At 34.1% G+C, this 24,998-nt stretch overlaps 1 protein-coding gene across 1 annotated transcript in view; it reads right to left on the bottom strand.

The window, feature by feature from the left end:
- The window catches only part of LOC111505504 (protein O-mannosyl-transferase TMTC1), an 816,809-nt gene that overhangs the window by 286,030 nt on the left and 505,781 nt on the right, over positions 1-24,998 (bottom strand). Inside the window, exon 5 of the mRNA XM_074179103.1 lies at positions 23,920-24,057. Coding sequence (XP_074035204.1) covers positions 23,920-24,057 — 138 coding nt within the window. The remainder of the gene's footprint in view (positions 1-23,919; positions 24,058-24,998) is intronic.

The following is a 24,998-nucleotide window of genomic DNA, read 5'->3' as shown; positions in this document are numbered from 1 at the left end:
TGAAAATAACAGTTTCGTGCACAGCATCCTAGTAATTCCATTATTGCTTCTATTGGTACATTCGTTCTATCTTTCAGATTTTCGTCTTCAGATAGCTTTCTCTGTATGATTTGGAGTGCTCCTTTGACCGGAACGTTGGTGTAAAGGCTTTCGACGTCGAAACTAATTAGTTGATCTTCCTGTGTGACTTCAATTGACTCTAGTAGTTCGAAAAAATGCCTTGAATTCTTCACAAAAAAGGATGTTTTTCCTTGTGATGGTTTTATTATGGGAAGTAAAAAATCTTGACAAGTTTTGAGTAGCCGAATCTCTGGAGCTGATGATCGGTCTAGACTAGAGCGAATTGAAGTCACACAAGAAGATCAACTAATTAGTTTCGACGTAGAAAGCCTTTACATCAACATTCCGGTCGAAGAAGCACCCCAAATTATACAGAGAAAGCTTTCCGAAGACGAGAACCTGAAAGAGAGAACGAATTTACCTAGAGAAGCAATTATGGAATTACTAGAATGCTGTGCACGAAACTGTTATTTCCAACTGAAGGACAAATTCTTTACACAAGATGAGGAGCTGCCAATGGGATCGCCACATTCACCAGTCATAGCCAACATATATATGGAGTGGTTTGAAACTCTGGCCATTAAAGAAGCCCACAAGAAACCTCGAGTCTGGTTGAGATATATTGACGACACCTTCATAATATGGAACCATGGGAATACTGATCTAGACGCCTTCCTGAAATACATTAACTGCGTGAGACCTTCCATCAGTTTCACAATGGAGAAGGAAATCCACAACGAATTGCCATTTTTAGACGTTTTGGTGAAGAGGACCGACACGGAAAAAATGAAAAACGGGGATAAATGAAAGTACTCGAACGACCCATAAATAATCATCTTTCCGAAACTCAGTCCAGTCATCACCCGAAGACGATTATAGATACTAACAATCGAAACGTCGTGAACTAACTTGGCTTGGAATCTCTTAACTTTTTATTTTCATTTTAACTTTTATTTCTTCATCTTAATTTTTCTATTTTTTATTCAATTGTTTTATTCTCACTTGTATTTTATTTCACTATTATTCCATTTCAGTTATTTTGCTTAATATGATTGTTATTTTCAGCTATTCATTTTTAATTTTTCTTTTATCTCAGTTGTTTCAGGGATTTCAAATCATTTTATATATTAGAACTAGTGTAATTAAAAAACCATGTGTCACAAAAAGTAACAAATTGTTGTTTTTGTTTTTTTTTGGTAGCATTTAAAAAATATAAATTATAGAAATTAATTTGTTCAAAACAAATTGTTTATTAAATAAATATGAATTAAAAACATAGTTTTTATTCAGAATATTAAAAAAATAGAAATTATGATTAAAAAAAAACATTCCTCAATATTCATATTCAGTAGCAAAGAAAATTGTGAATCAATAAATGCGTTTTTAAGCAATAATTTTTTTTTTGAGAAATGATTTTGTTTTTTAAAAGCATAATATTCATTACTGATAAAAATCCCCTCAAAAAAATTTCAAATATATAATAAACAATACATTTGTTTACAACAATTTTTCAAACAAATAGAGCTGAAAGTTATGTAAAACTATTTTTATGTAACTCTCAATAATAAGAATATAAATAAATTGGAATATAAAGAAAATTTTTTCATTGCTTCAATTGAATTTTGCACTTTTTACTGTCTTTAATCATTAATAACAAAGGGAATAATCAAAATTTTTATATTTTTTCAACGGGAATCTTTTTTAAAAGCTTCCAAGAGGAGTTTCAAGAAGTAAAAAAATTGAGGTTTTTGGTTTGAAAATTATCAAGGTTTTTATGTGAATTCAAAACTTTTGAAATTTAGTTAATTAACCAAAGTATATCTAATAAATTAATCACGAGAATTTTTTTTTTCATTGATTTTCGTTCGTGAAGTTGTTTTCTTAATGATGATATTTAATGGGTTAAAATAATTATTATTGTACAAAGGTCCATATCGGTCAGAGCGTACAGGACGCGCATTGCCTGCTTTTAGAGCTATTTTCGCTTCTTAATTGAAATTATAAATGTTGGTGATAGAATTTGGGAAGGTTGTTTTTTTAGTAATTTTTTTCCACTCCAAAAGTCTTTTTCCTAATTTCGGATGTCTAATATTTTCAGAGATATTTGCAAAAAACCAAACCCCGCTTTTTTTCAATTTTTACTTTTGCAATTTTTTGAGTCTCTCTCGAAATTTCTCAAAAAGTTGCTAGGGGTCATTCTGAATCGAATGAGCATTGGATCATAATTTTCGGTGCCCTTGGACAGAAGTTCCAAAAAAAGATCTTGTAACCCAAACCCACCAAAAAGCTGGACTGCCCCGCGAAAATCGGGAAGTGTGAAGTGTGGTCACTCTCCCAAACACCCACACACAATGATTTATTTCACAATCTATAACATCGATCTATTTCGTTACGCTTGCTCGGTGAATGTCTTATGATACCTGTTGCCAGACAGAATTAGCCGCTCTTCTGCAGCCTGTCTGAACTATAAGTATTATATTGATTATTGCAAATATCTCGGTTTCTATTGCAGATACGTCAAAAGTGATCAGAAACGATTTTATAGAAAATTTTATTGCCTACATTTTTTGTTTCGACTTTTTATTCATATCTTTTTAATTTTTCGTAATTAGTAAATCAAAGTTTAACTGTTTGAAAAGTGCAGTAAAGAATAAATTATTGACTTTTCATTGATATTGTTTTTTAATTATGCTTACGTATCAAGCTATTCCGCAAAAAGCGGAAATAAAGTGAAATATTTATCTGATTTTGAAAACTGTATCAACTTTGCATCATTTTTGGCATAATTTTTTCTGGTGTTTTAAATTTTTGCGAAATAAGTTGTATTTAGAATTGCAATTGGTAATAAAAATGCGTTGGAAAGATAAGTTAGGCATAAAGCACTAACTTTGTTGAGGTTTGGGTAAATTTGAGAAATTGGCAAATGTAAAATTTTCGAAAAACTGTAAAAAAACTAAATTTGTACTAGAGAGCTAAAAATTGGTATATGGGTAAAAAATGAAAAAACAATCATCTTTTCTCCCCACCGATTTTCGAAATTTCAAGCAATAACTGCTTTTCTGAACCTTTTTTGGATAAAATGTCAAATTTGACAGGGAAGAAAAATCACTTGATCGGTCATATGCATGTCATTTGGCATCATTTTTGAAGCACAACCTAATGGAGATATCAAAAGTTGTTTGAAGAGATGAACAAAAAAAAATCCCGTTTGATGCGGACTCTATGTGTGACACTGTATACGTGCCCTTAGAATATTCATAGAATATGCTTGAATGAATATGGCAAGATTATAAGATTGGAGATTGAAATTATTTTAATCTTCCTCTTTGAAGATGATCACTTGGTGATCGAAACACGTGTCTAGGTGTTAAAAATAACGATTTGGTGTTGGGAAAAAACTCCAGTGATATTTATTACTACACCAAAGGTTCCAAACAGTGCATCATAAGTTAACGTATTCAAATAATTCAATATTATTAAAAACAAAAATATTTGAAGATTTTAATCGAATGCATAACTTTTTGAATTAAACGCGAATATTCTGACGAATTGCTCCAACTGCAACTATTGAAAACGACAAAAATATTCGAATGAGCCAATGAATGAATCAATTGCATCAATAAATCGGTTTATTCTCATTCTATTTGTCTTTTTGTATTTGAAATTATTCAATTACAAATCGACAAATCCTTGCAACAGAGAAATGGGGAAGTGAACTATTGGACGTTTCTCATTGGTCAATTGAAGTGTAGCGCGTGACAGACAACGCTTGGCAGTTTTGCGTTGAAATCGACATTTGATTTAACATGGCGGTTGACATGGCAGGTTCGCGTGTGTAATGCATGGTGTATTGGTGTTATCACCAAAGTTTAACTCTCTCGTGTTTAGTGTACCATTTATAGTTTGAGGCTGTCCAATTTGCAGCACAGCGAATAATTTGCGTTTGCATCTTCAAACAGTAGAGTTTCATATTCAGTCTTTAAGAGAAGTATGTCTAGATGCTTAACCTACATTACCTCATTTCAGGCCCGAGGAGAGTTGGTGTGTGGGATTTGTTGGTTTGACTAAGTACATGTTTAAACTAGGGTGATTTCAGTCATGTATCTTCAGTAGAGAAAAGTAAGTGAATGACACATTTTTTGTATAATTTTCATCACTCTTTTTCAAGATAGTATCAATATGTGCAAAAGGAAACGGAGTGGTACCTGATACATGAAGGTGCGCCAAGAAACTGAAAACGTAATGAGTACTTTTCAACAAGGAAATGCAGGTTGCTCTCCAAGTCATTAAAAGTTGTAAATGTTCTTGAGGAACCTATGAAAAAAATATATATTTCATTTTTATTCCAATTTTATTGTGCCACTTTCAAATAGTGATAATGAATGTTAATGTTGGACAAATATCAGAAAAACTCTTCTGGTGAGCAAAGTTTGGATAACTTCAAGTAAGTGAAATTCATTGAAGAACCCATCATACCACTCATTTGAAATACTTCATTTGTGGGTTTATTTTTTGAAGTGAGGAACCTATATTTCGCTATCAATGACATGATATATTTATCATTTTTTAATTAGCGCGATGAATTCACAAAGTTTTTATTTTAGTATATTTTTCAGTATACATTTTTTCGAGAAATACATTTCTAATATTTGTAACATGACAATATTCAGAAATATTTTATTCAATGAATAAATATTTCGAATTGGATTTTCATTTTTAATATTGGTAGAAATGTCAAATATTTCAGTGTCTATTGTTTTTGAAATATATTTGTTTATGAATATGATGTATTTTATTACTTGTGTGCATGCATATACTTGCATGTTGATGCAAGTTTATGCATTTTGATGCATGAGTATATGCCTAATAGCATATACTTATTCTTGGAGTATTCCAAATATTCAATTACTTCAATTACTAAGAAAGGTGTAAATTTGGTAACACTATGTATTGAATTATTATAGCCAAGGAGAGCTCTTTTCATTAGCTGTTCAGGTGTGAACGATTTTCCTTCTCCCATTATGCATCGATAATGTTCAATTAGTGGTGAATTAAAATTACTGGTTTTTGAAGTTGTGTAATGCAGCTCAATGTTATAAATTTCACAAACATTTTCTAGATGTTTATTTTCGAATTCGGTGCCTGAATCAGCGGTTATTTTCAGTGGTAAACCGTAGTGGCTAATGAAGTTGAGTAGATTTTCGACTACTAAAACTCCGGTTGAAGATTTTAATGGATATGCCTGACCATATCGTGAAAATGTGTCGATAATTGTTTAGAAAGTTTCGTTTGAAATTTTGAATGTATCTATGGAAACATGCTCGAATGATTTCGAAGTTGTAGGTGTTAGGTTGAATTTAATATCAGGAGCATTCCGATCGTATTTGTTTCTCTGACATGTTTTGCAATCATAAATATAATTTTGTATATCTTCTGCCATTTTTGGCCAATGAAATCGTGAACTGAGGGATGTCCTCATTTCATTCATACTTCTATGACAAGTGTTTTTAATGTGGTAACATTTGAGTTTCTCTTTTTGTTCGTTCAATGTTTCTACATTCTCCATGAATGTTGGGCAATGAACAATTTTAAATGAAGAATTCTTGAGTAAATTTTGGATTGTTGTATTGAACATTCGTGAGACTGCTGGGTTTTCAAAATGGAAGGCAAATGTTTGTTTTGGTTCGACATATTCTTTGAGGAGTTTAACAATATTGTCGCTCAGATTTTTAAAGGGTAGGTAACATAAAACCGCAAATTCTCGAATACCTTTTCTATTCCACATTCAAGTTTTTCTGTCACCAATCGCTACAATTATTTAATTTTCATATGCATCAAGTGATCTTTCTGAAATATGAATTTGAAAGACAGGGTCAGCAGCGGATAGAGTCACTATAGACAAGCCCCTTCACTTTCTTCAGCCCCGCCCCCTCAGCCAATCAGAATCAAGCACCCCCTCCACTTTTTTAGCCCCGCCCCCTCAGCCATTCAGAATCAAGCACCCCCCTCCACTTTTTCCAGCCCCGCCCCCACAGCCAATCAGAATCAAGCACCCCCTCCACTTTTTTCATCCCCTGCCCCCTCAGCCAATCAGAATCAAGCACCCCTTGACCGAAACAGGTAATCAGTGTGTAAAGCCCCGCCCCTTTCGCACATGGTCAACCAGTCACGGATCCATCAACTCCCCCAGTTGCCACCTATCGAAGCCATACTCCGCCCATTTGTTACACTCTTGCCAATTAAGCTCCGACAGCAGGTCGGCCATTTTGAATCACTTGGTCGGAAGCACTGTCAGCTGTCAACTTCGGTTATCACGTGGTTGGAGGGGGGGAACTGTCACGTTGTCACCCTATCAAGCGCGCATGCCGCCTATAATTATTTTTTTGAAACTGAATAAATAAAAAGTTTTATGTTGAAATTGAACCCAGGTCGTCGGCGTGCCAGGCGAGAGCCTTAAGTTTGACGCCAACGTGAGATCTTGAAAGTACTAGAGAAATGTTTGAATTGGTCTTACCAAGTTTCGCATGGTGTGGGGGTCATAAATCCCAAATTTTGGACCTCGGGTCCTCGAGCGGGCCATCGATTTTTGATGTTGGGACCTCGATTTGGGACTTCGATTTGGATTCTCGACTTTTTGGAGGTGGGTCTTTGAATTTGGAGGGAGTGCATTATTTGGGCTTGATTTCGGAACCTCGATTTGGAACTTCGATTTGGACCCTCGATTTGGAACTCGATTCGGCCCCTCGATTTGGACCTCGATTACGACCGGGATGTGGGTTAATTTTTGGTCAAAGACCTCAGAGACAATGAAAATGCTCGCAAAGTGAAACATAAGTGAATGTAGCGAAATATTATGACAGCAATACATAAACGTCGATATCAAAGTGAAATTTTCACGATCGCAGAAAACGATTACCGCAAAACAGCGAGCGCTATCGTCCAGAACATGACAGCCCCCACCGACTTCGCAAAGTTTCTCTCAGTCGACAGCGAGACCCAATAGACGTTTATCGACCTACCATAAACAGAGAGAGGACAGCATAATGTTTTAAGTCGTTTTGAGCTCCAAAAAAAAAGATTTTGAAAAAATAAGACTCCCTCACTTCGTCATAAAAAAATATGGAATGTGTGTATGTGTAGAACCTAATATGGAAGCACTTGTTGACCGTTGAAATGGAAAGTGAGCGACCGCAAAATATTATCGCAAACAATGAACGCTATCAGAATTTATAAATCGACTCGAATTGTAATTGACAGCAAAGACGAAGAACTATTGAGATAGCATTTGTCTGACATTTGCGAAAACAAAAATTTCGTACTCAAAAATACAAAGTGATATTTTTGCAAAAAAAATTTGAAATGGAGTTTGGTTTTTTTTGCATAATGTTACAAAAAATTACAAATGATAAATATTTATACGAAAGAAATTTTCCATAAAAATTTGTACGTAATTGTTCAAACTTTTGATATATTTGAAATACTTGGATTCATGGATGTGGTAGATACAGTTTTGAGCAAATTTTCCACCATGTAATCGCTATATTTGAATACACTTATGAGTCATGGGATGTGGTAGATACAATTTCGCGCCATTTTTTTTCAGTTGGGTGTGGCACTTGTGGCGTCATTTCACATGATTGTCTATATAGAGGTCGCTGACGGCTGTGAAAAGCCGGCCCAAAAACAAGGTTTTCACTAAAAACACAGTCATAAAATGAAACGCGTGAACGAATTTTGATTTATTTCGTTCAGGAGCATATTTTTGTTGATGTATGACAAATAAACTCGCTTTTATTTTTGATCGTATGATTCAGATGTCTAAGAAGGAATCCCAGCGGAAGTTTCTTTTTGTGATAATAATCGATAAACAGAAATGTGGTTACAGATAATTGTATTATTTGAGTGAACGCAAACTAGGAGTCATATCATTCTGATAAATCGATATCGAACGTATCGGCAACGATTTGTCAAAGGGATTGAAAGAACTCACTGATTTGGTAAAAAACATCATTGAAAACAAACATGACGTCGAAGTGTACAGGGTACGTCAAAATATATCTGAGAAAACATGTCAGTTCAACAGAAGTCTAGCATTCCGCACAGTTGCCGGTTTTATGATGCCTGTCAATACGGATCGGTGTTTGTGCAACTGTCAAATGTCAATGAGGGTGTGGAAAAATATTACAGATTAATGAGGTTGAATCGTTTCAAAGTGCGATCCCTCAATGTTACAAGGTATCTCAAAATATATAATTGAAAACAAATATGGCGTCGAAGTGTACAGGGTGCGTCAAAATACATCATTTAGGAAAAAAACATGGCGGCGGAAATTGAATGGAATATACAACGTTAAAAAAACATGGCTACTAACATGCAGGTAAAAAAACATCCAAGTTGGCATCATTAGGAGATGACGTAGAGAAAACTTAGATGGTGCGCGCGCAACACTAAAGGTTAGGAGGGTTTGATATTTTTTCGTGAGATCCGACATGCTAGACATTGTCTTTGAATAATATGTTAAATATATGAAATAACAAAGTTTCGGATCTGTATGATTCATCGAAAAATAAACACTTACGGTTTATAAAAATTGAGATAGAAGCAAAGTAATGATAAATTCGGAATGGCCATATCGTGTAGGGTCCAAATCTACAATGAAACGGACACTTCCGGTTTTCACTTCCGGTCGTCCGATTCCGATAATTTCGACATCAATGGATTCGTCTCGATGTAAAGCAACATAATTAGGCATTTGCAAAAGTGTTGAAAGCATAGGGAGCTAACTTTGTTATTATTGAAAATGGCAAGGGGTTGCGGGTACTCTAACGTCACAATTTTCACTTGAGAACATGAAAATGAAAAACATAGGTTTGTAACATGCATTTTATTTATTTTGGTAATACATTATAAAGGCATTTGTATAGAATATTTGCGTTTCGGATGTTGTAATTATATTTGACTCGGTTGTGCAACGTTACCAACTGTTAGGTGGTAAATGGAAAAAGTGGTTGGGATGAAAACACGCGGTATCGTGGAAGAGAGTAATATCATTGTTTGAAAGTATGTTAATTGTGTTCAACAGTTGAAATAATCAGTGATAAAATGTCATCTGAAAAATACAAACGGAAAGTCGGAGAAAAGAAGATTGTTTGGGAGCAGCTGAATGATTCAGATTTTCAAGACAGAGTGTTCAATCGGAAAATACTTTAAACAAAATATCCTTCACGAAGAATTCAACTTCGCAGCATCGATAATGTCACCGCCAATGATGAAAATGAATTTTGTGCTTTCAACTGCAATAATAAACAAGGTTTGTATGTGAACGTACCAATATGTGTGAAGCCTAATAATTTCGGTAATAGATGCAATAGAACACAATGAGAATTGATGAGTTCAACATTTGTCAATGACAACCAGTTAGCAGTTTTTGTAAGCAAAGTGCCAAAGAATACTCCATTCAAATATAAACTGAGGCTGACATTCCAAGATCTTCGTGAAGTTGATACGAAAACGGTGGAATTTGCTTCAGAGCATGCAACGTTAAAGAAGTCGCAAATGGAATTTGAGCTTTATGGAATTTTCATTATAGTGTGTACGATATTAGCATGTATTTTGATTAGAGTTGTACAAGAAATAATTATGGAATTTAATAAGAAATGGCCGATTTTGTTCAAATAATAAACATTTGAATATTCACGTTTTCATTTTATTCCAAGTCGAATATATTCATATTCTCATTGTTAGCACATATTATTGATAAAGTAGGAAATGTGATAAGCTACTTGACACCGTCGACACCAAGCACCAAAAATATGTTTGCCATCGAGATATACAGGGTGTCTCATCATTTGAAAACATCACTTCAATGTGTACAGGGTGTCTCAAAATTCATCAATAAAGAAAAACAAATATTGTTATCAATTAAGTTGCAGCTAAGTGCTTCATGTTTTTTCTGTAACCCCATGCTGGCGTCATTACCATCTCACCAACACATACTCACAACTACCATACATAAAAGTGAAAAAATGACTTTGGAATTCAGTATTGTTTCAAAATGTTGTGGTAGCCACTTATATTTTTTCCGTACCTCACTACTTAAACGCTTTCACGATTCAAGGTAACTGGAACAAAACATATATCAAATGGTCTTTTCCGCAAGCATCTGTCAAAATGAGGCTTGATGCTGAAAAAGCCTTCAGTTTATGGGAGAATATTTCTAATTCAAAATTTAAGTATGTTCGTTTGACGAATACCGAAAAACCTGATATAACTATATCAGTGGTGAAAAGAAGGCATTCATTCCGCCGAGACTGCATGGGTAATGGAATGTGTCAATCTGAATTTGATGGTCCCGGGAGAATTTTAGCTCATGCTTACCCACCTTCGGATGATGCATGTTCTGAAATTCATTTAGACAAGGACGAATCGTGGGATCTTGATGGAAACGAAGGTACAAATTTTCTCATGACCCTAACTCACGAAATCGGGCATGTAATTGGATTGGGGCATAGCAGCCAGTAAAACTTCCATTATGTTTCCTTGGTACCAAAAAAAACAATTCAATTAGGAATAGATTATGAAAATGCCATTGAATCTTTATATGGTCGACGTAATACCACCACAGTAAAAACAACTCAGCGTTCTACTTCAAGAAAAAAAACTCCAACGACAAATAACCCCCAAATAATGAAAAAAACGTCAACGACAAATACTCCCCAAATAACGAAGAAAACATCAACGACAAATACTCCCCAAATAACGAAGAAAACATCCAACACTCTTGAGGCTGAACTAAAAAACCTTTGCAATGTGAAAATCCCCGATTTTATGTTTTTGGCAAAAGCTCTAGAATTTCCAAATCACAGACTATATGTAGGTTACAACAAATATTTATGGAAGGTGGATTTGAATAAGATGTTGATACCTGCGAAACCAGAGAAAATTGCTGATTATATGAGTGAAAACGTTTCTGTTAACCAAATTTTTCAAAATTCAGCAGGCGACATATTTGCACTCGATAAAAATAAACGTAAATATTATGTGGCACTATTTCCTAGCCTAAAAATCAAAGAAAATCATCCAATTCGAAATACATCCGATATAAATGTGATATTCCAAACTAATAGTGGAAAAGGTTACATACTGTATGACAATAAATCATACGTGGAATTTTTTGAAACGCCTAGTGTAATAACAACCAGAGAACGGATTTCCGATATATTTCCGGGAATTCCAGGAGACATCACAGGTGCTTTTCGATACATTGATGGACACATGTACTTTTTTAGAGAGAACACGTATTTTAAATACAACGAGTTCACAAGACGTATTGTTGAAGCAGGAAAATTCAATTGGAATATGTTTGGTGTTCCATGCCCTGCAGAAGGACTTTTTCACCAGCTAAAAGAACTCCTGAAGAAAATTACATCTATTTATTATTAATATTTTACTTAATGTAATCAATAAATACTTATGTAACAGCTCGAAGTTTTTTCTATTTTACAACCATTATAACACCAAGCTTTTTATTGTTGTATCTTGGAGGCAGAGAGATTTTGAATGAAGAAAAAAACAAATATATTTTTATGTGTTTTATTTATGAAGTATGTCATTGTATTCGTACAAATGAGGATTGTTGCGACAAGGATTTATGAGCGACAAAAAAGTAAATATTTTCTCATATATTACATAAATTATACACTAGTTTTTGTTTATAATGAAATGAATATTCACGTAAAGCATTAGCATACAGACTATCTAAAGATGAGGCCTGACAGAAACCTTCCAAAGTTAAATTAGTTTTCGGTAGAAACTACATTGACTTTGATAAACGTGGTAATATTACAACTGAAGGACTCGCATTCAAAGGAACTCCAGGGCTATATAATTTGATCTTTCTCGATAAACCTGAAGACTTCAATAAGGAGGATCAAGCCTCTTATAAACGTTTGTTGGAAGTAACACAATCCCACCTGAATGCCAGAGGATTCATGAAGGGAACTCAAAAATGGAAATGGTTCGGCATAATAAGACCTATGTTTCGAACTCTACAAACCAAAGCCATCGATACTCATCGTTGGATATATAATGAGAAGCCCTTCGAGTATGTGTATTGGGATGATCCGAACGAGTTATGCGATAGATTAAAGCTACTTATAGCTTCGAAAGATGCCAGAAAATACGCCACATGATAATGAAATTATAGTATCACCCCCTTGAAGGTTTGCACCCAGCTACCAAACAACCCTGTATATATATTCATTATGTCCTTTTTATATTACAGCCCACGATAAAGCTAATAAACATTAGCGAAAGCTCGGGCAGCTAAAAAGAGTAAATATTTATTCTAATCAGACCGAATCCCCGAAAAACTACTATTCTATATATATATATATATATATATATATATATATATATATATATATATATATATATATATATATATATATATATATATATATATATATATATATATATATATATATATATATATATATATATATATATATATATATATATATATATATATATATATATATATATAATGATGAGCTGTTTTCTCGGGTTTCGCTCCGTGTTCTGTGTATTTTCTCCCCATAAGGATTATTTTCACAACGTTTCGCGGAAGAGCATATCATCACATTGGCGGAACATTGCATCAAAAACACTTACTTCATCTATAACGACCAACGATACAGACAAATTGAAGGGGCACCAATGGGCTCGCCACTATCACCCGTTGTTGCCAATCTCTTTATGGAAGAAATCGAAACCGAAGCAATAGCAACGTCACCCTTGAAACCTAAACTCTGGCTGAGGTATGTCGATGACATCTTCGTGATTTGGTCTCATGGTCACCAGGAACTGTCCAGGTTTTTTAATCATTTGAATGAAATCCATCCACGCATTAAATTTACGAAAGAAGTTGAAGAAGGCAACCAGCTCGCATTTCTCGATGTACTGATTATGAAAAAGCCAGACGGAACATTAGGTCACACGGTATATCGAAAGCCAACACACACGAACAGGTACCTAAACGCAAATTCACACCACCACCCAAAACAAATTCACGCGGTGGCAAAAACACTCATTACACGTTCGAGGAGGCTGGCAGACAACGATCACAGACAACAAGAGTTGAACACCATCGAAACAACGCTACAAATGAATAACTACTCAGAAAGAAGTATAAAAGCGGCTGCCAAGACCACACGGAAACAACAAAAAACTCGAGATACACCGGTCATAACAACCACACTACCATATATTGCAGGAACAACAGATAAAATCAGCAGAATTCTTCACCGACATAACATATCAACTTCGTTCGTACCAGAACGAACAATAAGGTCCATGCTTCGTAATCCCAAGGATCAGATACCACTGGAATCACAAGGAGTGTATGAAGTACCATGCCATGATTGTGACAGGACTTACATCGGCCAGACCAACAGACGAATCAACATTCGCAAAGATGAACACAAACTAGCAGTGAAGGGAAAAGTCACCACGTCTTCTCTCTTCCAACACGTACTTCAAACAGGACATAACATCAATTTCGACAACACAAAAATGCTAGCAAGCAACGAAAACTTTTACTCACGAACAATCAGAGAGGCAATCGAAATTGAAAAACGACCTAATAATATGAACAAGAGGGATGATGCGCAAAGATTACGATCAACATGGAGATCCGTTTTATCACTTCGCACAAGCAATCAGACCGCTCAACTTCAGAGGCAAAACTCGGTACATGACAATACAGGTACAATAACAGAGACAGGAGAGGCAGCTCAGGTAATAAGACTATATAAATAGCTCAGCTCAGTCACTGCCAAAGAAACATGCAGTCTCTTTTCTCAGGTTGGGTTCCAGGAAAGGGTTCGCCAAATATGTTGTTTGTTATATTTATACAAATAAATAAAGGTTCAAACATTCAAACACTCAAAATATGAACACAAACTAGCGCTATAGATAAGTTATCTAGCGCACTACTCTGCGCTAGATAACTTATCTTTTGGCTTGCTAATATCAGGTTTAACTGAATGCTAATAACCAAAGGATTTCAAGTTCCGAGTCAAGCTATAAATGGAACGCACTCTATCAGAATATTCAACAAACTTGAGAGCGTTCTGCTCGGGATAGATTTCTGAACGTACTGTTGAAGAATTATGAGTTATTCTTTGGTTATGTGGAAAATTTTACAGAAAATAATGTAATTTCACAAACATAATTACAAACAGCAGTCAATAACGGATATAGATGACTTGAAAATTCGAAAGAAGGGCGTAAAAAAAGTTCTCTAGGAAATTGGTGCGAGGAAATGAAAGTTTATTTGGTTTGCACGATTTTAAATGTTCGAAAAAAACTGTTGTAATAGTTCAGGCTACAAATAAATACCTCGAAAATTCAAGGAAGTTCTCCACGAACGATGATATAGAATAAATTCATTGGCAAAATGCAGGTGACGATGTGGTCTGGAGTGGTGAAGTTTTTCAACCAGGATTTTCTTTTCTGGATCTGCTCGTCAGGTGAAAATTTTACTACCCTGCTATAGTGAACCTTTCTTGAGAGGATATAACTTGGATTTTGCTTAGTTTTTGTAGTTTTTCTTTACATTTTGATGATTTTATAAATGCCGGTACAAAATACTCAATTCACCAAAATCTTGCCAAAAAACAATCTCCTCAATACACAACTATCGTTGCTAAGTCGTCATACGCGTCCTTTTCACGGCACTCGCGAATTTTATTTCACTTTTTCCACCCACTTTAGTTTCTATGGGCTTAGACTATTCTTATTCACTAATTTGTACAGAAAATTCTTATGACTAATTTCTAATCTAGATTATGTAGCAAATATCACAATTTGAACTTGCTTTAATGAAAGATTTGTGATTTATTCTATCTTTTGGGCTCTGTCAAAAATTATGCAATGTTTATTTTTCTATAAGAATTGCCATATTAACGAATTCTGACACTTGTGCATAGAATTTAGATGAGATTTTCGAATACCTACCTGAGTTCTTTCATATTACTTTTTTCTGCAAATTTATTGGTTCTGCCTAAACTGTGGGTTTGTATGGCTATCTGCTTGAAAATAGGGTACTATAGAGTTCAGGTGAAATATTTAGCTTTTTCTGCTAATAATAATAATGATATTTTCTATAAAATATATATATATATATATATATATATATATATATATATATATATATATATATATATATATATATATATATATATATATCTAAACGGTAATTTGTCAGCCCGTAGAATATACGACGCGTCCTCTGATCAGCCCTTGGAAACGTCGGTCTTCCCGGTTTTGGGCTCACCAACGTTTCCCACTGTATATACTGTTCTAGGGACATGTTATCATGGTAAATGACGTTTGGCAAACTTTTGGTTGGGCCGACAATTACACCATATACACATAGCTGATACACCATCTACTTTCACAAAACTCAGGCGGCGCGGCTGTGCAATTGTATACACCTGATGTGAATAGTGTATTTGTAAGCCCAGGTTTATACGAACACTTTCAATGGATAGCATCTTGGTCAGCCCACAATCAGGCAACACTGCACTTGCATTTAATGATGAATAATATTCTAACTACATTCTCGGGGTGCAGAAATCCGATAATAGAGATGGATTTTTTTTAAGTTCATGTTTTGTATGTTTTCATGTACAAGCGTGTGTGAGCGTGGATCACCCTTAATTAACCAACAATTAAGATCAGGAATTGTTCCGCATAGAGAAGTTTTTTTAGCGCTTCATAACATTTTCACTTGTAAAAAAATTCTTGATTTGAAGTCATACTTTCCCACTATCGACTACTTACCCGAAATCAGCTTTTTCGGATATCTGTGTCGCGTACGGAAATGTACTGTTTCCTTACTAGTTAGGATAATAATAGCCTTTTCATTAGTTCGGACTTCCATCGCCTGATATTTTATAGAATGATTTGAAATCCCTGAAAGAACTAATAAAAAGAATAAAAAATCAATACCTAAAAATGACAATTATATTAAGCAAAAAAACCTGAAATGAAATGATAGTGAAATAAAATACTAATAAAAATAGAACAATTGAACAAAAAAAACAAAAAAAATACACTAAACCGGTGAAGTAGAAGAAAGAAAGCGGAGATAAGTGAAAGTACTCGAATGACCCATAAATAGTTATCTTTCGGAGGAATCAGTCCAGTCATCATCCGAAGACGATTGTGGATACTAACAATTGAAACATCGTGAATTTACTTGGCTTGGAATCTCTTAACTTTTTATTTTTTGTTCAATTTTTCTATTCTTACTTATATTTTATTCCACTATCATTTCATTTTAGGTTTTATTGCTTTCAGAGATTTCAAATCATTTTATATATCAAACAATGGAAGTCCTAACTGATGAAATTCAACATGAAACATTGTCAATCACCTTCAAACTAATAGTGCGTTCTTCCATTTAGCTTGTCGAAGTATCTTTTATTTTTGCGCTATTTTAGATGCAAACATTTGGGTATGTTATGAGTTGAAAGTATCAATATACTTTTGCTGTTTGTCGCTAGTTATATTTTCAAATGGTAGATTTCCGAATTCAAATGATTTGGTATGGACGCCTTAACCTAAATAGCGCAGATTTGAAAAACTGCCGGCACAAAAATAATCGGAGTGTGACTGAGTAGAAATGAATAAATGAGAAATGACATTTATATCACAAATGAAAAATCTACAATATAATGAATGTTGTGTTTTATCTGAAATATCTAGCTTTATTCCGGTCTCGAAGAACGAAATATTGAAATTCAATGTCAGTCAAAAATGTTTTTTTTATTCTCCTTGTTTTAGTTACAACAACTGAACATCAAACGGAATATAACTATATACAGGGTGAAACAGAGAGTAAACAAATAATAATGAATATAAATACTGAACATTCTCTCCCGCAGTAATTGATTCGAATGAAAGAAATGACTTTAAATCAGATTATTCTCGGGAGACTTCTCTTTGAATACATAAAGTATGCAAAGTGTAGATACAGCTCACTTGAATGTTGTTCCAGAAGCTGTAACAACGTCAAACACTCTGATTTTGCCATCCTTCCCAGGGTGAAAATTTGTAATTCTTCCTTTCAGCCGAATGTTCCGTGGACTATTGGCGTCATAAAATAGTACAATATTCCCTATTTCGACATTTCTCCACTGCTGGTGCTATTCATCTCATTATGCTAGAGATGGTAGATATTCTTTAGCCCACCTTTGCCAGAATACATCTGTGAGCTTTTGTGCTGCCTTCCATTTGTTCGATAAACACAAATCTCTTTCATCAGTTCCAGGACAAGGTAATGCTGAATGATAAGTTCCAACCAAGAAATGATTTGGAGTTAGAGCCTTCATATCATCAGGATCATTGGGTAAATTGGTAAGTGGTCTCGAGTTCAAAATATTTTCCACTTCTGCAAAAACTCTCCCATGATTCACCTATGAAAGGAGCTAATGGCGGGTTAAAAAACCACTTCACATTTTTCAACGCATGAAGTTCCCTTATTTTATTTTGGTTAAACGATTCCAATCCTTTTTGGAGCTGTCTGTCACTTCTTTTGAAATTCTCTAGATCGTCACTATAAATCTCTTGCGGAAAACCTCATCTACTACCAAATTGTCGAAAAACATGAATGAAACCATTCGTGCTCAGGTCGTGTGCAATCTTGCAAGTCAATTGTTCTTGTCATCATACAAGTGAATATCACCTCATATCGTTTCTCGCGACTTCTCTTGACCGAAACTAAAAGAGGTCCAAAATAATCAACTCCGGTTTTTATAAAAGATCTCACTGTTCGTTTTATTCTACATGTTGAAAGCTGTCCCATAATCAGAGGTTTCGGCAAAGATTTCCTGTTCTTAGCCTTTTGGCAGTTTCCCAGCAACTGCAGATAGCTTGTCGCATTCGTAGTATCCAAAACTTATGTCTCGTGCTATTGAATACAGTGTTTTGTCCATGGTGATTGAACTTCTCGTGATGATAAAATATAAGCAGTTTCGTAATTTTGTGTTTCGGGTCTGAAATTATCGATCTTTTCACATATTTATCTGAAAGTTTGTAATTATCCAATCTTCCACCCCATCTGATCAATCCTTCTTCATCAAGGAACCAATCCAATGTATACAGGCGACTCGTATTGTTCAGAATGCCATGAGTTCTCAAAGAGTTCAATTCTTTATTAAATGTTTCCTTTTGACATTTGCTAAATAGATTTTTCTCAGCTTGTTTTATTTCTGATAATTCTAATTCACCTGGAGTTTTTGCTCTTATTTCACAATTTTGTATGGATCTGTATATCCAAGCGGTTGATCTCAATAATTTTTGCCACTTAGAGAATTTATTTGGATCAGTCTTTTTTTTTATCGTTCATATCTACATGAACAAGTACATCATTTTCTTCCATGTCTACTTTTTGTCCATTATTATTTGTACAACAGGCCAAAATTTTGTACAAAAATTCTGGTCCCTTGGTGGTTCGACGAGACTCTTCATCTTTGTGTATTCTCCTTCTCGTACAAACGAGTTTTCTTAGGGCATTTTTTTACTTTTCAGTAAATGATGATTATTCTTTTTCCAAAGTAGTTCTGTTCCAAACTTGTCATCTATTCTCCGTATTGTAGAATCCATGATCTCTAATGTCTTCTTTGGATAAAGATTGTTTCGAAGTAGGAAATTATTCCATTTTCCATTGTTCTTTAACCAGGTCATGAGGAATGTTTAGTTCATCTTTTTCTTTCAAATCCACAAAATAAACAAATTTTTTCATATCATCGTTACTATGATGTAAATTTTCGTGAACTACCCAACCTAACAATGTTTTCGTGGGAGCGGGCCTATGCCAAGGCCCCGAAATTATTTTCTTGCTCACCAACAATGGCCAATTGTCTTGACCAATCAAAATTTTGGGACGTACATCGATCATAGATTGTATTTTGTTGTCAATATAAGGATATTTCAAAGAAATCTGATCAATATCGACAGTTTGTTTTGGCAACGAAAGATTTTTGATTATTCGAACATGCCTCAAATATAAATTCGAATAAGAATTACACGTTTTCGACGATATTTCGAAAGTAACAATTCTTGAGTCATCCTGCTCTTCTGTCTGATTATTTGTACATTGGATACATAAAGACTTTTGGGGACCATCAAGAACCATATCATCAGGGAGATTTTCATCAATTATTGTTACGGTACTAGCATCGTCCAAAAGAGCATACATATCAATTTCTTTTCTGCTATTTGTTTTTCTATTATCTTCATTTTTATGTAAAAGCTCATGATATACTCTCTTGCATTCATCTTCTGTACATATCTTTTTTCTGCTACAATTTTTCGAACCATGAAAAGGTGTCAGACAAGAAAAACAAATTTTATTCTTTATCGCAAATGACCAACTTTCATCAACGGAAAACGACTTGAAAACATGACATGCAAATAAACCATGAAATGGATCTTTACAGCAAATGCATGTTTTGTTAACAAATTTTGTGGCTAAAGTGATATCTTTATTTCTGTAATTTTCTTTATCAGCCTTGAAATCTGAAATTTGTGGAATTTGAAGTTGACAAGCTGCATTAGCTTTGGATCCTAACCATCAACAAAAGTCAATAAGTTTATTTTTCACTGTTTTCTCAGTAATATATTCTACCCATTTCAATTTGTAAGAAGTCTGTACTTTATTCAGAAGTTCTTGTAATAGCAAAGGATTACATAAGTGTTCATTCTCCTTCAGTGACTGGACAGTACATACAAAATTTTCAACTTCATCTGCAAATGCTATCAAAATATCTAATTTGTCTTCCTCAATTATTGGAATCGAGTAATAAAGTAATAATATGTTCAGATTGACCAAATCCAATTTTCAATAATTCTATCACTTCATCTACATTTTGCAGAAGTATCAATAATGCTTGTGTTATTTTTTTGGCAGAACATTGAAGACATTTCTGTAACCTGCTTCGATTCTCCTCTTTTGAATAACCACACGAAGCAGTAGAATTTTCAAACTGGTAGGTTTGAAAACTCTGTAGGTTTCCCATTAGAAATTGGCAAGTCTTTCGAAACACTCTGTCTAGTCAACATTTTTTTTATGTCATTATTGTCAACTGATTGACTAGACATTTCACGTGAATTGAAATTTTTCCTAACGTTATTTTGACAGTTGTTTGCATTTTTAGGAGTAGGATATATTTCTGCGTGTTACAATGTAGAAAATGGTTCACTTACCTGAGAACAGCAAGGCGTGCAATTTTTTGTGTCATTATTACCATTTCAAGTGAACTCGTTTACCCATTTTTGAACATTCGAACCATTGTTATTCACTGACCCTGATCCACATGATGGAGACTCATCTTCCACTGATGCATCCAAAGATTCATATTCCATTTGTGATAATTCGTAGGCTAATTGTGAGTCAATAATCTCTTGTTATTTCTTCAATAATTTCTGCTCCAGTTCTTTCTTCTTGATTTCTGCCCGAATCATCAATTCTTTTTTGACTTTTTCTGAACGGGCGACACTAGTCTTGTACTTAATCGATTTCCTTTCTTGAATATAACCCTGCCGTGATATTTTCTTCTTGCTGTCTGCACGCAAGTACTCATAAGTGGAGTTTTTGTCAACAATGTCATTACTCTGCTCCAAATGTAAGCCACGAGAAGAAATGTTGTCTTGTTCCCTTTCACTACTGATAGGAATCGCTTCCTTTTCTCGTTTTTTCGCTAATCTCTTGCTCCTTCGATTTTTTGACATGTCTCAATAGGTTGATTCGGTAAAGGCGTAGAAGGACCAATTAATGTTGTGTTTTACCTGAAATATCTAGGTTTAATCCGGCTCGAAGGACCAATTGATGTTGTGTTCTACCTGCAATATCTAGGTTTGATCCGGTTTCGAAGAACGAAATATTGAAATTCAATGTCAGTCAAAAAAGTTTCTTTTATTATCCTTGTTTTAATAACAACAACTGAACATCAAACTAAATATAGAATAAAACAGAATAAAACAGAAAGTAAACAAATAATAATGAATATACATACTGAACAATGAATGATTTGGTAATGAATTTCTTGAAAAATGAATAGGGGATATTCAGAATGTCTACCTATTCCAATAAATTCTATACAAAAATCCGCAGCACCACTACGGATTTTATAACATAGTTCAAAAAACAGGTAAAAATCACACCAAGTATATTTCTATGACATGTCAGTAACGAAATTGTGAATGACCGACATAAGGTAAAATATAATTTGTAAAACAGATATTAGTTATGAGTTTCAATTTTTTTTTCTTTGCAATAGTTTTTTCGAAAACTCGCTTCCAGGTTTTAGAGGTTCGATGTTGTTCAGATTGAATAAAATGAACTTATTAACGGTGAGGATTTTACAGGATTCTCTAATGTTTTTTTCATTATGTTGACTGTTCATGACGATAAATACGTCATATTATCATCGATTATGACCTGCAGCAGACATTTCAACCAAAGTAAAAAAGGCTTGGAATATTTCAGCACACAAAAAATTTGATCGGGATGAATCAACATTCATATGAATGAAGTATTCTTCAATTTGAGAACTGCTGACAATAATTCTTCAATAAAATATTACACACGTAGTCTGAGAAAATAAAAAAAATCCAATAAAATTGAACTACAACGTGGGTTGAAATATATCAAATAAAAAATATTAATATTATTTCATCTTTCTATAACAATTTTTAACGTATTCTTTGATTGCAGCCAGTTTCTATTTTCAAATAATGATGAATATTTCTTTTCCCTATATTTTAGATGCAAACAAGAACTCAATTCAATTCTACCACTTTTTGAATTGATCATTTAGTAAATTACCCGAATTCTTGAATCTATTGATTTCTCAACATTCTGGAAAATTGAATTTCAAACTGTTCTCTTATAAATGTAACATGTCGTATTCATGACTGAAGTTATATCCTTCTGCTAAAAGGTGGTTTGCAAATGTGGAATTGGTCTTTCTATTTACAAAACTACATATGTGGCCTTTAATTCTTCTGAAAATGTTTGGCCTATAAACAGTTTTGGGTAAGAGCCACAAGTCAGCTCATATACTCCTGATCTATCCGATACCGAAGTTTTGTAATTATTGTTTTTAATAGACTATCATTCGGACTATTATTTGTTCTGTGAGCTAAGTTTGCGCATTCTTTCTTAAAAAAACGGACAATATCATTAGTTGGTTCAGCTAAAAATGATAATCTTACAACTTATAACTTATGTCTTATAACTGACGTTATCGCATTTTGAATTTGACTAGACCTGGTCCATGTCTTGCTTTTGTAGTTTTTGTTTGATTCATATGATCAAACTCAACTCTCTCTGGAAATTACTCTCAGACAGTAGAATATTCAATAGTCTATGAAAAATACTATTGAATGCAGCCACCTTTTGCTGGTAAGGGTGTGTAGAGGAAATATGTATGATAATGTCCGTGTAAGTTTGTTTGTGGAAAATTGAGAATTCATATTCATTGTTATTTTTTGTAATGATTGAGTCAAGTTAATTTATTGAATCATTCACCTACCTCTCAGTGATACATTTTATTGACGGGTGGATGGAATTGACATATTCAACGAACTTGCCTAATTGCCTATCTGTAACGATTTCATTATCCACTAGTGATTAAAAATGGATATCGTAATGTTTGAAAAAACACATGCATTATGAATATTTCTTAGAACAGTCCTGGACAAACTGTAATTTCTACTCGAATAAAAAAAATTCGATAAGGTTCCGTGAAGTATTATATTTGGTCTAATACTTGCTACTTTCTATAGAAAAGCACACACATTGATGTTATTAAATCGATATACCAAATTTGAAACATCCATTCGAAATAAAAACGAAAACACAGGAAAATCAGATTCCATTTGAGAGTTGGAAATTGGAAAACGGTCAATTACTTAAAATTAGGTGGTTTCTATGTTATTTGTAATCGTCATATACCCATTTATGAGGAAAATAAGTACTCCCTAACTATACCAAAATATTGGAAAGCCAATGAACTGAATAGCATTATGACCATTGCAAAGATCCTAACGGTTCTGAAAGCGCCAAAATAAATAACGCGTGTCAAGCAATCGCAGAATCCGTAGGAATACTGAAACTTCAATGAAATGAATAAAAACACTTTTGACTAATTACTTACAGTTGATTTGATATATATAACCGGTTTCGGGTTTGACCCCATAATCAAGTATAAAAAAATTCTTGATAATGGGGTCAAACCTGAAATCAGTCGTATAAATGAAATCAACTAGTGGTAATTAGACAAAAGTGGTTTTATTCATTTCATTGAAGTGATCATGAATTACCACAAAATAAACAAGTCATCAATCACACATAATACTGAAACTATATGAAATATATAAATAGTCAATAGTAGCCGCATCTTTTTCTTTTCCTAATATTTTTTTTCTCCGGTAAACTAACACAGTCCAACTCTTGAAAACATGATTTGCCAGGGTTTCAAAAACCCTTGTTACCCTCACCATGAAATCCACTTATACACTGGAATGGATCGCGTTCCTGGTCAGCCCTTCGGTAGGGCTGACCAAGATGATTTTCATAGAGGGATTTGTATAACTGTGGGCTGACCAACAGCATGGGGCTGATAAAGAAGTGAAGGATGTGTAAAATTCTTATTTTCAGGAAATATCTACCCCTCTGAGGGTCCTATTGATAAAATCATATCACTGAAGAGTATTCCGAGAGATTTACACCTAAATATAAATATAACCAAATAAATAACCAATAAATAACCAAACTCTATAACTGACCTTTTTAAGTTAGGCCAGTTGAGGTAGAAATCGTAAACCAAATTGAGTATGAAGATAGTGACACCAGTTTCCTTTGCCAACATGCTGAGTCCTCCCAAAATTATGCTAATCCTTACGTGACATCTTCCGTCAGGATGGCTGAAACAAACGATTAGCTGTTAGTAAATCTTTCTTATAAGGGTTGAACAGTTCAGGACAGTGGTGGAAACGTTTCGCTATCACGAGTAACTGGCTTCTTCAGAGGTTTCTTTATCTTGATGATTCACCGTGGACAGAAAATGTCGACTGCGAAAGCCTTAACCAATGTAGCTTTTACTAGTTGGTAAATGAAGAATATTGTTTAATAGAAAGAATTCAAATCGAATAGATTTTTCATTCTGATACAATGTTTGAGAATGATTTCAAGCACAACCGAATTTGATATCAGTATCAAAAAAGTTTCTGCTCTTCAAGTTTCAATTATTTTCATAAAAAAAATAATTAAGAAATATCAAAGAAAGCACGAATGAGCGTATGACACTTTTGTATGCATTTTATGCAGTTTTGTGCTCTATCTGGTATTGAATATCATAAACGCTGGTATTCTCGAATATGACTATGAATCTAATCGACCGACGATCTCAACGATCGACGTCGAAGCTTGGTTTCGTAGAGGACCGCCTTTGAAATACTTGTTCATCTTTGATTATCGTCGATTGAATTTTTTTTTTCATCAAGTGAGACGGATTTTCCATAGGGTGAGATGGCATCGCTGACACGTTTGTAGGATTGAACATCAAGGAACTTCAAGTCCGATGATTCATCCGTGATTCAGCCTAGCACCACTAATTAGCCGTTGACTTGTCGAAACAGCACTGTTTGGTATTGGATCACGAATACTCAGTTGTTGGACTCAGATTCCATTTGAAGGAAAAATTCATTTCATACAATTATGAATTATTGAGAAAGAAAATCAGAAGAGAGATTTGGAAACATTGGCTCTGAATATTCGTAGCGAGTATCAAACAATTTAAATAATTTTCAAAATATCCAGAAGATGGTAAACCTTCTATTTGTGCATGAATTTGTTATGCATTGTT

Source organism: Leptinotarsa decemlineata, unplaced genomic scaffold, assembly GCF_025532065.1.
Source record: "Leptinotarsa decemlineata unplaced genomic scaffold, Ldec_3_MD MMD2_tig00004307_RagTag_RagTag, whole genome shotgun sequence".
In the NCBI taxonomy this organism is placed as follows: Eukaryota; Metazoa; Arthropoda; class Insecta; order Coleoptera; family Chrysomelidae; genus Leptinotarsa; species Leptinotarsa decemlineata.
This window is presented reverse-complemented; position numbering and strand designations above follow the sequence as displayed.